This window comes from Notamacropus eugenii, chromosome 4 (genome assembly GCF_028372415.1).
Source record: "Notamacropus eugenii isolate mMacEug1 chromosome 4, mMacEug1.pri_v2, whole genome shotgun sequence".
NCBI lineage: Eukaryota > Metazoa > Chordata > Mammalia > Diprotodontia > Macropodidae > Notamacropus > Notamacropus eugenii.
This window is the reverse complement of record NC_092875.1, coordinates 368,204,773-368,222,072: the sequence shown is the minus strand read 5'-3', so window position 1 is coordinate 368,222,072 and position 17,300 is coordinate 368,204,773. Positions and strand designations below refer to the sequence as shown.

Genomic DNA, 17,300 nt, shown 5'->3' with positions numbered 1-17,300 from the left:
TTTAATTAAAAGCGTCCATTTTACCTGCTGTGAACCCCCACTCTCTCTTGTTTGGTCTCATCTCTTCCTCTGTTGATAATGTAATGTAAATGGCAATTCCTTCCATGCTCCTTGAATTTGCTTATGATAACCTGAGAAACATCTTGATTTCTCTTGGAAATCTCTTATGGTTTTACCTTCTTTGACTTTATCTCAACTGTTTCTATACATATGTATATTTCAGTCTATGCCATGTGGTATATGAGACTGAGAGTTAGCGGACCTAAGTTTTATTTCCTGATCCATCACTTACTAGAAGTGTGAACCTATGCGAGTCATTTTGTGCTTTGTGCCTGTGTGCCTTGTCTGTAAAAAAATGGGGTTGGAATAAATGATCTCGTCTACAAGTGCTCCATTTTATGATCCCATGAAAACTCTTGGGAGTAATGAGTTCTCTACATTTACAGAATCTTCTTTTATTTGTCCTAGCTGACTTTATTTAACCTTTAAGGAGGGTCTCCTCTGAAAGTTAGTGAGCCTAGACTTCCCTTTATCTCCAGCGCAGTTGTGTAAAATTTGACCATGTCCTCTCTCAGACTTCTTTTGAGACTGAAGAGCTGTAATCTATTTTTTGCACATCTTTTTTGCACAGCAGCAGTAGCTGCTATCCTCTTGATCATTTTAGTTACCCTTCTCTGTATTTTGGATAACTCCCTGAAGCTGCAGTGACCACAATTGCATACAGTATTGTTTCACATAGTATTCTCTGACTTTGGTCAGCCATCTTAGTCAATAATCATTACCATCTGAATAGTAATGATACATTTGAACTAATTAAATCTAGACAGTAAAATAGATATCATGCCTTTATGAGGTCTTTTTATGACTGTATTATATCATTTTAAAGCCTACAGTACTGTTACCTAGAGCTCATGAAAAAAGTCTCAGCAGCCATTACTATAAGCAAGTTGACTAGTTCATTAGGATCTACCTGTTCTTTCTCACTCCAGCCTTAGTCAAGTTTTTGTTACATTCCTTCAGTTTTCAAAGCAGCAATGCGTGGGAAAGAATAACAGCTGCCAAACCTTGCTCTCAACCCCTGTAAAAGCAGCACTTCCTTGAGCTTTGTTCTTCGTCAGTAGCTGCCTTTGCTTGCCTACTCCCCACTTTATGCTCTGTTAATATAACTTAAATTGATTGGACATTCAGTTTATTTGGCTAAGATGAAAAGCCTAAATAATTATGCACTGTGAAGATAAAGGTAGAAGGATATTAATACTGAGAATAAAACTTTGTATGACTTTGTAGAGTATTTTGAAAAAGTGAAGGAATGCTGTTCAATTTGATAAACACTTGTTAAATGCTTACTCTGTGCAAGGCATTGTACATTGGAGATACAAAGATTAAAGTCCAGTAGCCCTTTCCCTTAAGGTGCTTGCATTATCTGGGACTGATATAAGCAATACATTTGAAGAGAGAGAAAATAGAAGAGATAAGATGTAACTAAGGTTATCTCAGAGCTTCAAGGATATCAAGCAAGAACAGAGAAGGAGATTGGTTTGAACTCAGTCCTAACCAGCCAAGAATATATTAAATATCTGCCGTGTACTAGGAACTGGGTTAGACATGGGAGATACAAGACATAAGCACAATACCCTCTTTTGTTGAGGAATTTACATTATACCGTGGAGCAAGATAGGAAATATCTACACAGAAGAAAATTTTTTAGAAATATGCAAAGTAATTTTATTGTGGGTGTAGAGAGGGAGCACTCTGCAAAGGAGCACTCACCCACAGAGGTGAGAGATGGAGTATTGGGCTCAAACGTTAGTCAGTAGGATAGTTTGGCTGGAGCATAGACGTATAAGAGTGAAATCAGTCTAGAACACGTTGGAGTGAAAACTTGCAGGACTTTGAATGACAGAGAAGAGTTTGTTATTAAGATCTGAATGAAAGTGGTAGTTAATGTGATGGTGGTGGTTTGACCTGCCTGGCACATACAACCTCCTATAGTATTTGTTACTAACGAAGAGAAGGACACTATAGATTTATGACTCAGGAGAGAAGACTGGAGTCATCAATTTCTGGTGAGTTCCTGCACCAATAATGGAGGAGAATGAGTTCTATTTTGTACTTGTTGAGCTTGAAATATCTATGTAACATCCAGATAGAGATGTCCAGCAAGCAGTTGTGGATGTTGAACTGGAGTTTAGGAGAGAGATGAGAGCAGGATAGTTTGGAATTTGGAGAGTTTGGAGTCATCTCATTAGAAGTTATAACTGAACCGTTGGTTGGTAATGAGATCACCAAGAGAAAGGGGAAAGAAGAGGACCTAGGAAAGTGGTGGAGGTACGTAACAGTGGAAAGATGTTTTTTGATTGATAGTTACAGAGAGAAGAATGTTTTTCAAGAGACAATGACCCTTAAACACCTTCCTAAAGTGTTGGTTGCTTTTTGTTTTGTTTTTTTTTTTTGGTATATCAGAGGCCATCTAGAACAGGCCCTTCATTTTATAGATTAGAAAATTGAGACCCAGGTAGGGTAGGTGATGTGTCCAAGGCCACACAGGTAGTCAATATGAGAGATGAGCTTTCTACCTCAATACAATGCAAATAATAGCCAATCCTGATTATCTGAACTGTCAGTGGAATGGCAAGGGTGGAAGGATAAAGAAGAGGAGAATCTAAACATCATTCATTTCGATTGTAGTACTTCTCACATTAGAATGTAAATGTGTATGGTCTTAAGGGAATTTAATTTAAATCCAAGTATTAATTTACACCAAGGAACTGGCATAGTATCCAGAAAGCAGTTTGGCTTTCTCATTCTCAAGCAGCTCCAATCATCCCTGTAATGTACTCCATTTTAGCAGTAGTGAGCATCGTTCAGACTTAATGATGGAGACCTTTACCCTTAAAGTGGAGCTGTTCTTCTCAAAGCTTCCTGAGAGCAGAAAAATGGCTGTTAGTGAAGTGTTGGAATTTCAGATTGAGAGCCAAGATGTCAACAAAGCTAGTACTTGAAGATGTTAACTGCTGAGAACCAGGAAAGGAAACTTTGACATAGGTTGCTATGCAAATAAATCTTCTCTTATTTAATTTCATTAAAATGAGTTGATTTTTTTTCACCCCATAAATATTTCTTAGGTAATTGACTGAATCTCCGAATACTTCACCTTTGTCTTCCTTGTGACTGACTTAAGGAGGATTGATAAGAGTTCTTGGAACAGTTTCCATGAGGGCCCTGCTGCTCAAATGCCCTGAATTTTCAAAGACATTTAGTCCAAGCTTAGATCATTTCTTCTATCATATGTATTTTAAATCTGATGGAATTCATTTCTCACCCTTTTATCTTTAGCAGAGAAGTGCGTCCTAAAATTGTTTTTAAAAATATTGCTTCCATCAGGTTCCTGGTTTTGTTGCTAAAGTACAGGTTTTTATTATTGCTCGTACTTATATTACTTTATTTCTGAAATTAAAGAATAAATGGTCAAGACAGAAAGTGATCAATGGAAACTTAGCCATTCCCAAAGACAAAAATATCTGTCTTGGTCCTCTTGAATTTTTCATGCTGTTTTTTTTTTTTTAAAGCTAGAGGGATTAAGAGATAAAAAAGATGAGCCTAAAGCTCTTTACTTGATTTAAATGTACTAGGATGAAAATCAGGTTGAGATATTTCTACCTTTCTACACTAATTGTAATATAAACTTTAAAAAATTCCCTTTTGTTAAGTCATATTTATCAAAAGACAGTTTTATATAGTTGTAATAGGACTGCATAGTTTAACGAAATCCATGCAAAACACTATGGATATATATTGTAGCCCTTTTGAAAATCAGTTTAAAATAATTCATAATTTATCCAGCCACAACTACTTGGGGATGCATAAGTAAATCTATTTTGAGGATATGCACAAACTGGAAAACATATTGGGCATCTCAGCACCTAGTAGTAAACACAACATTGTTCTGTAGTCATGTGCCACATTTACATGAACGTTGATCTTTTAAAGGGTCAGCATTTGCCTTATGTTTTTGACAAATCAGCATCTGTTGTTTTGTATTAAAAGCAAATAAATGGAAAAATAACATGATTTTGAACCTCATAACCACAAAGCTTAAAATCTCGTAATAAAATACACTCTTTGAAGAGAGGGAGGGATGTCTTTTTTTTCTTCTGTATTCCTAGAAACTAGCACAATACCTGGCAACATTGCATGAAAATACATATTTTTGGCTCTTTGAAAACATGAGAACATACGTGGACAAGTCATGAAAGCTTTTTCATTTGTAATTATAGATCCATCTAATCATTAATTATTCACATTGCAGTTTATCTACTCTATGGGTTTTGTGTAGTAAATTCTTAATTCCATTAGTTGCTGAGACCTTTCTCTCCATGGTACAGAGAATGTAGCCCTACTTTAATATTAACTAAAATAAAACATAATTAGGAAAAAGATCTAGTGCTAAAAAAAAGCATAGCATGTATTCCAAACAACAATAAAATAAAATGATTTATCCATTATCCACTCTTCTGGATCCTCCATGAATATGCATTTAAAAATGGACCTATTTAATCCTTGAGAGTAGATTTTTAAAATGTCCTGTCATCTCCTAAAGCACATAGCACTGTGGATTACACATAGAAATTGTTCAATAAATTTTTGTTATGAATGATTAGTAGCTTAGATGAAAAAGTTAAATATAATGAAACGGTATTAGTGACTTCTGATCTCAGGTCCCTTTTCTGATTATAAGGTCTGTAAGGCATAGGAAGCATGACTTGACAGTGACTACTATCTGTATGTTGAATTGGATCACTAAATATGATTTTAGCATGTGAGTTTTTCTAAAGAAATGTTCCTTGTCAAGTCAACAGGTATTTATTAAGGTCTTACTTTGTGCCAGACACTGTGCTAAGATCTGGGAATACCATTCCAAGGTAATAAGCATTTATGTAGCGCCTACTATAGGACAGGCACTGTGCTAAAGCACATCTCATGTCTCATATGATCTTCATAACAGCCGTGCAAGGTAGGTGCTATTATGATACTCATTTCACAGTTGAGGAAGTTGAGGCAGGAAGAAACTAAGTGACTTTCCCAGGGTCACACAGGTAGGAAGTAACTGAGGCTGGATTTGAACTTGGGTATTCCGGACTCTAGGCCCAACATTCTAGCTGCCTCAGGAAGAGGGAAAAGGATCCCCAGCAGGAACACTGAAGAGAAAGTAGAGAAAGCCCAAGAGGAAGGGTCAGGAAGGCAGCCAGCCTGGAGAAGAATGAATGCCTACATAGGGGTGGTCTCTTTAAGTTGTTCTGGGAGGGAACACAAAGATGGAGAGAACTCCCAGTGTAGGGAGTCGAGAGCTGGAGTGAGCTTCCAGGTTGGACAGCTTTCTGAGGTATTGTGACTACAAGTCCAGGTGAAGAGTCAGGAGCACAGTCTGATTAGTCAGTCAGTTGTCAGTATTTATTAAGTACTTGCTATGCCCCAGGTACTCTGCTAAAGGCTGGGGATACAAAGAGAGGCAAAGGAGTCCCTGCCCTAATGGAGCTTCACAATCTAATGGGGAAGACCACAGGCAAATAAACAAGAAAGGCTGCCTATAGAAAGTGAAGCCAGGAAACAGGATGGGGAGTGGAAATTTGACATACTGTATAGAGACTGAATTAAAAGTAATAAGCAAGTTCCATCAAGAAGGATTTCTTGGGGAAAGTCATTGGAAAGAGTTTGGATGTCCTCCGTTGTGCAGAAATGGTCCCTCAGTCACCAAAATATAAAAAAATCCCCTTTCCTCCTAAATAAAATAACAACCTTTGGGAAAACTTGTAAATATTCTACCACTTGGGTCACTGGAAGTAGCTTTTTTCAAGCTGAAAAATAATTAAAATGAATATGACATATTTAACACTTCAGAATTTAGAATTTTTTTTTTTTACTTGTGAAACAATCATAGTTGTTGTTCACAGCTGAACAGAAAGAATGGGAGATTCTGGATTCAGAGCATCACTGAAAGCTTCTATTAAGAGCTCTTTTATTCCTTCACATTACAGGGTGAGATAGATGGCCTCAGCACTGACCACTCTTCTGGGAGCCTGCGTTCCTAGACAGAGATTCTTGACGTGGTCCATTTTAGGGATGGCAGCTGAGGGCAGTTCTTTCAGGGTCATGTCCCATTAGGGCAGCCCTCTGGGGCCAGGGAGCACTAGCCCATTCCCCTACTTCAGTTCCTGATCAGCCACAATCACCAAACCCCTGCAATTCCAAGGGTCTTTCACTGTCAGTCTCCCACATCTCACAGCATAATGTCTCCCTACATTTCCAAAGATTTCAAGACTTGATCAGAATCAAAAGTAGCTCATGTTCAGAAAAGAGTGGAGTCTTTGATTTAAGATATCACCAGAAAAAAACTCCAACTAATCTAAAAGCACTTAAGTGCCTACAATATGCCAGACAGTGTGCTTAGTACTGGAGATACAAATAAAAGGCAAAAAATGCTCACTGCCCTTAAGATGCTTACAATCTTAATGGCAAAGACATGTAAATAGGTATATACAAAGAGCCATACAGAATAGATGAGAGATAATCTTCATCTTCTTGTTATTCGCAATATGAAATTATTTATTTTAAGAAATGGAATCTGATATTATTCCTGCTAAACTTTCCCTGGAAGCAACAGTATTAAAAACCAATAAAGGTAGTCCACAGAATTGGAGCCGGGGTATAGGAGGCTTTCCAGATAACATGACCTAGTGGGGCTCAGAGGAGAGATGGAGGGTGGTGGCAGTTGAGTGGTTATTCCATCTATCTAGTGTTGACCTCTGCAGGGATCAAGCACAGCATTTCAGAGTTGGAACGAACCTCAGGGGCTATCTAGCCCAGCTGGTATCTGAACAGCAAGACTTTTCTTCAACAGCCCTAATCAGGGCTCATTAAATCAGTGTTTAGGTCAGACAATAGGAATGGGGGGAAAGTCACTGAGTTTCAATGGCACTTGGCAAGCTCTTCAGAAAAGTTACCTAACCTGATCTTCTTTTGGATCCACAAATCACCACAATGTGTCCTTTAGACCCCTAACTCCTTGCTGTTGTAGGGAGAGAGCACACAAATTGCTCGCAACCCTTGGCTTAAATTTCAGGGCTTCCATCAAAGAGTTTTGCAAAAGGTTGGACATAGGGCTAAATTATAATTAATATGAGATTACTGAATATGACGTAGTTATGCCTACTACTAGATCTAGTCTCTGCTGCATACATACTCCAGGACACCTCCATGTAACCACTCCTCCACCTCCACTCCATCCCCACGCCTACATAGCAGGCAGAAGGAACTCATAAACGAATAGACTCTTTAGGGGAGTAGAGAGCGCTCTTTCAGTAATAATAGATCTTAATCTTAATTTTATATATATAGAGAGAAACATACCCACACATATATGTATATCCACACATATATTCAGTCAGGTGTTGCTACTTATTTTTGGAAGCATTTCTTTGTAGATGGATGCCTAGCTATCTAGCTATCCACGTACACACAAATAGCACTTTTACTTCATGCATTTCCATATAACTTAAATCCTGGCACATCCCATGAAAGATAATGATGACCTGGTTAGCCTAATATCAGTGGGACTCCTGTGCCCCAAATATTACATGGAAAGGTTATCCTACTGTACCTTCTGACAGTGATAATAGTGATTGTGGTTTTCTAAAGGTTTCTAAAGGTTTTCTGAATCCTGAATGCAGCAGACTTTTTTCCCACTGACTGCAAAAGGAACTCAAAATAGTAAGGCTCCTTAGGGGAAAGAAAAAGAGGATTCTTTGCTATTTAAAAATATAGTAGTAATACTAAATTTTTATCTCAGTTATATGTTTTGGGAAGTCATTACAGTATCTTTATTTCTAAGCTATCAATTATAGGATTTTATGTGCCTCAGTTATAATTATGCTTATTAATTTCTCTAAAGATCATTCTCTTATTGAATTAATATTGATACTTCCTTTTTATTCCCTGAGAGTGGAGGAAAAAGAAATTTTTAAATACCTGAGTCTAGAACTTACTTTCTAGTGCGAGATTCAACAGTCTTTAGTCTCTCAGCCTATTCATTGATTTTTTTATACTATCCGCGCAATTGACATTCTGGTATGGCTTTGTGATGATTTTTAGTCCTGTTGAGTTTCAAGGTTTATTAAAGAAATTAATACTAATCTCTTTTAAAAAACTTTAAATATGGAGCAGAAGACCAAGCTGAAGAAGTATAGACATCTTTCCCAATTTTGTAGACATTGCCAAAACATAATATTCAAAAGAAAAAAAGGTGTCATCCTTCTAGAATCACAATTTTCTTGTTTCCCTAACTCTTTTTTCCCAAGAAAGGGGTTAGTTTCACATGTATTTAAGCAGTGATTAGGGAACAACAAAAATGTAGAAGTGGTGACACTGGAATCTCCTAGGAAGTCTCTGAACCAGGTAGACAGTGTCAGACTATAAAAGCTTATTATAAATTGGTGAAAGTTAGTTGAGACCAGCTTGTACAAATCTATTAACTGAAGAGGACATTTTTCTCTTGGAGAATACTACATTGTGACTTTTTGTTGTAGTAGCTTTAATCTGTCTGAAGAACATAATTCTGACATCATCTAAGAGGGCACAGGAGAGATCATTCCCTTAAAGCCAAACATTTTAGGTCACTTCTTTAAAGGTGAATCTCTTTATAACTCTAGCAACCAGGACTTCATTCTCTTTTGTAACTTAGAACTTTTTGAGCCAGTGAAAAATCAGTAGTTTAATTTGTACAAATTGTGGTTTTGTTGGAGAAAGATTGCAGACAAAAAAAGCTGATAGTATTCCAGAGGAATCATTCATTTAGCAGCAGCAATAACAATGATAACGATGGAGCTCAGTGAACATTCTTCACCTCTAAGATTTGAGTTGGCCAGAGACATTTCTCAGCTGGAAACAGTAAATGAGGGAATATGAGTCTTTAGAATGTCTCATTTGCCTCTAAATAAGTGGACCTGAGGATCTTGAGGGGTATCTAGAATGTGTGCGTAATACCTAAGACTATCAATGTCAATGAATATTCCTCTGTTGGAGGAGAATTGTGTAGAAATGTCTCTAAATGTGTAGAGCAAGGAGTTAGAATGACTCAGACGTTTTGGCCAAGTTGAGCAAAACCCTCTCCTCAGGATGTTATTTCAGAATGGCAACGTGTAGCGAAGGAACACATACCTATTTAGACTTACAGGAAACATCCGCCCAAAGTCTCAGTGGAGAGTTATATAATTATAGACCTAGATGAAGAATATTTTCTTTCTAAAAAACTAAGGGGAAATGTGGTTTGGTCTGTCTAGTCTCAAAAGCTTTCATCTATGCTAATACAGAAAGGAATGTTCCCTAACAATGGCTTATATCAGCAAAGAGAAGGGAAAACATCTGACTCATCGCACCAGAAACCACGGCCATTGGTCAGTGAAATGCTATTTTGATGAGAGTCATCTGTCAAGTACTTGTGTCTCAGCTGTGAACTTGATAAACGGATCTTAAAAGAAGCTAAAGTCTGGATAATTGGGTATCCTAGTTGATTCCCGTTTTCCTAACTTATAGCATGTAATCTCGCTGGTATTAGATGAATAGAAGAATTTTTCTAGGAAAGAAATAAGAAAAAAAGCAAGATTGCAGCTTGTTACATGGCATTTGTGTGTACTAGGCAAAGTTGGAACACTATGCTCCCTGGATTTTTACTGTCTACCAGGGAGAGTCTTCACTGTAACATACACAGCTTGGCTTTAAACCAAAATAAAAAATGTTCATGTCACATAGAAGAGAATTTTCTGATATTAAACACATGTGTATTTAGAAACTATGTTAAAAAGCAGCCCTCATCAGTCATGCCTTTTTGTGTGGCAAGCCTCAGGTGGGAGCCACCTGTCTTTCCTACTCATTTCTTCAAGCTCTATACATGATGGTAGCCTCTGATTTGTGTTTTTGTACAATCCCCACATTATTGAAGATAATTCCAGCACCTTAAATCTGAAAGATAAGGCAAACAAAAATATAGGCCCCTATTGACTGTAAGAGTTATGAGTTTTAATTAGACATTTCAATTTAGACTTGTTAAAATATTCCCAGAAAAGAAACCAGTAATGTACTTATGTATAGTTTGCCCTGAAGACTATGATAATCAAATCCCGTGACTCTGGGCTACACAATTTAGCTACTGAAGAGGTAAAAGATAATTAAGTATAGTTATTTCCACCTTTCCTTGTTACAAAGACAACATGTCCACTAGACAGCTCTTTCTAGGAAATGGGCTACAGGTTAAGCCATCTAGGATGGGGAAAAATAAAGTGGTCTAAGCCAAATAAGCCTCAGTCCCAAAAAATGTTCATTTGCACAATATGGACAGTGTTGAGTTCTGAGTGCCACGATGTTGGTTGCATTTAGATCAGGGTTTGCATTTGCATTTGTGATCAGAAGCGGTGAGGGGCAAGCATGATTCCACTTTGCTTTTTCATCCAGCAGGACACTGCCGTGCACCCTTAGGAGGGAGAGGGAAGAAGAGCGTATTTCTTTCAGCCCTCACTAGTCTAGGGGGTTGTTGGCAGATGAGCATTGTTTGCTTTGCCCAATTCATAAGGAAGTTGTTATAGGAAAGCAGGTCTCCAACAGCTTAAGAGGCACAGCAGAATCACTGGCTCCACCCCCTGAAAGGTTTCCTTTGAGCACCTGTGCATCAGGATGAAACATGTTCTCTTATCTTCTAACACACTTCCCCACTCAACCAACATAAATCTGTCCATTGAATGATGCTCACGTCACATAGTCTGTGGGAGGGAGGAGCAGAGTAGTTTTCTTGACTTTAAACTTGGCAGTTGCAAGAACTCTAGCATCATAGATTTAGACCTGGAAAGGAGCACAAAGTTTTATTTAGTCCAACCCTTTCCTCCTACAGATGAGGAAACTGAGGCCTACCAAGAGAGATTAAGTAACTTGGTCAAGTCCGCAACTTTGTGTTGGGCATCAGAAGTGAAATCCGCAGAGGATGGAAAGCTGGACCTGGAATCAGGAAGACACTTACTAGTGACCCTGGGCAAATCACTTGACCTCTGCCTCAGTTTCCTCAACAGTAAAATGGGGACAATAATAGTACTTACCTCCGAGACTTGTTGTGAGGATGAAAGGAGATAATTTTTTAAAGAGCTCTCCAAACTTTAAAGCATTGTATAAATGCTAGCTAATATTACTTAGCAGTAGAGAAATTAGCGCATACTTTGACAAATAAAAATTAGGTGTATTGATAATGTAATATGTTTACCACACTGAATTGTGCCTGATGAACAACTGAGACTATTGTTTCCTATAAACAGGGTGACTGGTGCACGTTGTCCATGCATTGTGGCTCAAGTCAGATTGGCTTTAAAATTAGCCACCTTCAGGTAGCCAGCTCTTTTTTTTTATAAACTTTATTACTCTTGTGGTAGCTAGACTCTTTTATGCTTCATATTAAAAATTCACAGGAATTTATTGTCATGCTTATTTTGGTGTTATTTGTACCTCTTTCAGCATTAAAGAGGTTGGGGTGAGAGGTAGTTAACCTGACGTATTAGAAACATAGGCTCTATCCATGAAATGTGCTGGTGGATAAGATTACTAGCTAGAAAAACTCCCATCCCTCAGAAGAAAAAGTGCATGCATGCATGGTGGTATGTAGTTCATGAGGCAACAAAATCTATTCTTTTATTTAGTTTATATCACTAATTATAGGGGCTCTTCTGGTGTTTTAGAACTTCAACAGAAATGAGTGTCATCTGGTATATGTGACTGACTCCAAGTGATTTACCTAGTCTGCACAGCTAAGCCATGAAATAAATTCATCATTCCTGCTTTCAAATGCTTCCTAGTACTAGTGCCTCCTGAGTCTGTTATGAAGATCAGATGGGCTAATACATGCACAGTGCTTCATGAAGCTTCAAGTGTTAGATAAATATCATTATTATTACTAAACCTATATTATGTAGATATGTAGCATAGGCACTTATGGGATTGCCAGGAATAGTGACCTACACTGCACATACTCACAGCACAGACACCATATTTTTCATCTCAGCAAGGCAACATCTAGCATCCGAATCTGAACCTGGAAATCTCAGATACCTACACAGAGAAGGACCTTTTTATTGTCTGCAGTTGCTCAGTTCCTTAGATTTCCCATGGGTCCTTCTTTAGCTTGTATTTGGACTCATTAGGGGGCTTGTGGTCCATGTAATACTTGACAGTGGCTGCAGCACTGCCTTCACTCTGGAAGAGGCTGTACCCCTCAGCTGCGGCTCTCATCCCTCCATGCTGTGCTTATATAGATAGGCCAACCTTCTCCCTTCTCACATATCAGAAATTCTGAAGATAAAACAACTTGTTTTTCTTTTTACATATGTGGAAATTCTAAACCATCACTAATAGCATATAATAATCATTCTTCTGAAAACAAATAAGTCAAAGAAACTTACTTTACGATACTAGAAATACCCCTAGACTCTCTGGTCTGTTTCCTCACCTAGAAAATGAAGGCATATACTAGATTAAAGGTCTAATTTTCCATGATTCTGAGAAATATCCTGGCTATTGAAATTGGAATAGTATTTACTTAACCAAACTGAAACAAAGTGACATTCTCCATGACATTGTTAACAAGTAAGTTAGTAGTTCAGATGAAGTAAAAAACAAATCCTATCCTTTTCTACATGAATTTGGACTGTCTCCTTAGCACAGTGTGTGACAATCAGAGAGCTAGGAATTGGAAATGAATTTATGTAAATGATGCTTCGCTGTTTCCCCTATGCCTCCTTTTAGTCATTATCTCTAGCTCTTGTGTAAGACTCTCAATCTCATTGCCAAATAAATTTGTTCCATAATTTGGGGTGCACATAGCTTATAAAATAAGCTATTTGGTATTCAGATGATACAGGATTTATTTACTGCTACAATTCTGTTATTTTTTGAAATGTGATTCTCTAGGCTGAGATCTGAGCTCACACCTGTGAGCAGGAAAATCAAATCAGATGGCATTGACAAGGAGAGGCCAAAGGGGAATAGTGGAACTGAAAACTCCACAGGGCAATAAAATCTTAAGTTGGGGACAGCGTATACACAATCTTAACACATTTTTCATACTGTTACATGTAACAAGCACAATACAAAAAAGTTGTAGTTTAACTCCTTATTTTTTTCTAATAAATTTATTAATGCTATAGCTCTCATCTGTAAAATGAAGAGTTATAGTAGATTAGGTGGCCTTTGAAGTTCCTTCTGCTTTTAGATGTGTCATCTCATGAGAAGAACACCACGTTAGTGAATCTGTCATTTTCCCATGTAATCCATATCTTATAAGCAGATATTAAGGTGCGATTGTGACGAAAGTTCAGAAAACACAAGGCAACAAAGAATGTGGTTTCTTTCTTACAAGTGTCTCCCTACCCCCCCCCATGAGATTTAATTCTCAGTAATTAGTGTTGTTAATGTTTTTATTTGAAAACCAAAATAAAATACAAGCAAACTAGTTTCCTTTTCTAGAAGTTACATTGAAGTGAATCCTGTCCCTTGGACTTTAGAGGTCACAGGGGACCTTATGTTTTCTGGCAGTATTATTTGGAAAAGTGTTTGTGTCTGTTCCTAGAAAACTCATAAATGGAAGAAATGATAAGAAATTATGTAGCATATTTTGACATTGACCTTATTTTAGTAAATTAGAAGATGCTAGCATGCAAAGATTACGTCTCTATGGTAATGGAAAGTATTTGTGAAAACTAAACAAGCCTCTGATATATCAAAATGCAATTGAAGGAAGGCACCATGGACTCAGAATTTCCAGAGGACTTTGGTTTCAAGAGAAATTCAAGTAGGAGAGTCTCTTCAGATTAATTTTTAAATGTACTCTAAAGATCTATGGATTTATTGCTGATCATTTGATAGATTTGCATATTTTGAAAAAAGCTACTGGAAACGTAGCTGTAGAAGTGACCGAAAGTTTATATACCTGTTCTGATTTCTGACTTTGCCCAGGAAATCAATAGAAATCATAGTCCTACAAAATCAAGGGGGGTCTCCAATGGAATCATTCCTAATCATAGCAAGCACCAACAATGAACCTATCTGTTTTATGATATAATTATTTTGTCAACTGTGAATGAGTATTCCTCACTGCATAGTATTGATTTAAGAAATTAATAAAACCATTGTGCATTTATATAGTTTCTGCCTTTGTGCCTTATAGTTAGATGAATTCTAATTTATCCTCATTACCATCCTGGTGAAGACAAAGAGCACGTATTAGAGCTGCCATTTTAGTGAGGATCAAACCAAACCCAAAAGGTTAAACAACTCTTAAGGAGGTAATTCAGTAAACTGTTCATAAAAGCAGCAATTAAAAGCCAATTCTCCTGAATCAGGTTTTCTCTCTATGACACTGAATCATCCTGTCATTTGGCTTGAAATTTTTTTTTACTACTTGGGTGTAAAATATAAAGTGAGTTGGAAATTATTTGGCATGACTTATTATTTAACTGAATTTTGGAATTTTTAACCAGGTATTTTGGTGTCAAGTTGGCAGTCTGGAAAGATTACTAGGACATATTTACTTGTAATATTTTTGGTATACTCAGTAGTCCCAGTGACTAGTACAGTATATGGCACATAGTAGCCATTTAAAAACACAAGTTCTTGTGGTTTGGTTGATTGCTTGATTGATGCCTAAGTTAATTGTTCATGAAAGGGTAGCAGTCATTTGCAAGGGATATTCGTGGATGTTTTGATAAAATAGATGTTTGATAGATTTTTGTGGACATGAATGATAAAAACTGATTTTATAACTCTAAATTTATATTACGCAGCATTTCTGCATGTGTCTGATTCAGTTAATTTCTGACAGCCTTTAGCATAACACTTTGCCTGTAACACTTGACTAGGCCCAAAATTTTACCAGTTCCTGTTCTCCCTTGATTGATGGAGATTGCACACCCTGCATGCTTTTCTTACTCAAGGTGGTTTTGGTCCTTGTTTCCCCTATGGAGTAGCACACATACAGTGCGTTTTATGTTGCTCTTTTACCATTGACCAGTGAGGTGCATGAAGTGAATGCTCAGGAAATGTATGCTGGATTCCAAGATTTTGTTTTATTTTATTCTTGGGCTATAGAAACAAACCTTGGGAAGGCTCCTAGGAGGGATTTAGTCAGTAGCGCCACTTCCAGAACTGGACCATTGAAACTAGCAGGGACCTGAGAGATCATCTCATCTTGAGCTCGTCGTTTTACAGATGGGGAACTGGAGCAGAGAGAGTTTAGATTACTTACCCACGGTGGCACAGATCATTACAGACTATGTTGGGATTGGAATCCAGGTCTCTAGGTTCTCCTCTAGAATGCTTAATAAAAGAACCCTCCCTCAGAGAGCTGTGATTCTGCCTAATGAAAAAGAGATCATCAGAATGATAACCCTGAGATGAGCAACATTCTCCTTTACCAAAGAAAGATTAAATTATGTTCACTGTGTTGTACTTATTCTTTCAGGAAAGTATATACTGTAGAAAGATTTTCAGCAACAAAAGTTGAAAAAAATCTCACTCTGGTGACTAGATTATTCAGCTAAGCAAATTGAATTCAGTAACCATTTACTAAGCACCTACTATGTGTCATGCACTGTGCTAAGTACTGGGGATACAATTAATAAAAAAAAGTAGACTGCCCTGAAGAGCTTACAATCTAAAGGGGGTGACAGCACGCAAAAGGAGGCAGGAAAGAGGGAGATGTGCAGGACACCAGGGCGTACCCAGCCTGGGACTTCTTGTTCCATAGAGTTGGAACCAGGCAGAGCAGAGTGCTGTGAGCCCCAGAGTTCAGTTTCTGGCTTTTATGAAGGGAGATCTTGGGCAGAGTTTGGTGCTCTGCCCTGTAACTCTCCAGTCAGAAGGGAGAAGAGACTGAAGGTGGAGGGTCCTTGAAGGCTTGCTGGCAGCCATGTGGTGCATTTAGCAGTGGGGAGCTGCACCGGGGAGGAGCAGCTTATTCCATGGAGTTGGAGGCAGGCAGAGCAGCAGGTGCAAAGTGGAATCAGGGCTGCTCATGTTCCCTGAACATTCTAATTAATTAAGGTTCTATAATGATATAGCAAGTTCATAATGATGACCCAAAGGAGACGAAAGATCTGCCTTCTGAGATATCAAAGAAATTGAAACTTAGATTCATTCTATTTTTAGAAAATGTATTTTGTTGTATTCTTGTTCTTTGCGGTATCCTGTTCATGGTGCATAAGAGAATGTCCTGTCACCCGCACTGTTTATCCAATAGAACATTCTATGCCTTGGCTAGGTTGGGGAACAGAGAATTGACCAGACCTCGAATGGCATATTTGTCCATTAAGATCATACTTCCAGATTCTGGATTGTAACTTGCCCTTTTCTTTTCCTGGATTTCAGGTCTCATTGTGCATGAAGGGGCAGCGGTTTACAGAGTATTTAAGCGCTGGAGGGCAGTTAATTTGCACTGGGATGTATTAAATTACGACAAAGCCACAGACATAGAAGAAAGTAGCCGAGGAGAGTCTTCAGCGACTAGGACATTGTGGTTGCCACTGACAGCTTTGCGAAATAGAAACTTAGTTCACCCAACACAATTAACCTCACCGAGATTTCAGTGTGGCTACGTACTGTTACACCTGTTCAATCGAATGAGGCCCCATGAAGACTTGTCAGAAGATAACAGCTCGGGAGAGGTTGTGATGAGAGTGACTTCAGTGTAATGCAAATGTAAGGATAATGCACTGTGGACGTCGAAACAGCATTTTGGAATGTAGTTGCAATGAATGGTGAAACCATAGCACTTCTAAAAACATATATGAACTTTTTAAAATTTATGCTTTTTATATGAACAATGGAATTGCAAATACATTTTCTGAAAAAAAAAAACCTGTCCCTTTGCTCTTTGTTTTCTGATTTATGACATCTTTTTATAAGTTGGTACTTGGAATCATTTGAAGTATCATTTATATGTTATTAGTTGACATAATGAAGAAATTGATCCTTACAGCCAAAAATATTTTTCTTGCTTGTTTTAAATATATTTTTACCAAACTTTTTTGCACCATGTGTAATTTTTCAGCTTCACAACTGAGCGAGAAAGACGTATACTAAATATACAGATATACATCCTAAAGAAACTGTCAAATAAATGAGTCAGGTGTGCATTTGTACGCACTCTGCAAATACTCTCTTTTCTCAGGTTGGTGGTAGCATAGTGTGTATTTGGAGGTGATATGGTGTCATTGGTA

At 37.8% G+C, this 17,300-nt stretch overlaps 1 protein-coding gene across 1 annotated transcript in view; it reads left to right on the top strand.

Annotated features, from left to right (window-relative positions):
- The window catches only part of MARCHF11 (membrane associated ring-CH-type finger 11), a 149,298-nt gene extending 132,228 nt beyond the window's left edge, over positions 1 to 17,070 (top strand). The window contains 1 exon segment of the mRNA XM_072605459.1: positions 16,450 to 17,070. Within this exon segment, the coding sequence (XP_072461560.1) occupies positions 16,450 to 16,772 (323 nt within the window). The 3' untranslated portion in view covers positions 16,773 to 17,070.
- Positions 17,071 to 17,300: the final 230 nt, after the last annotated feature.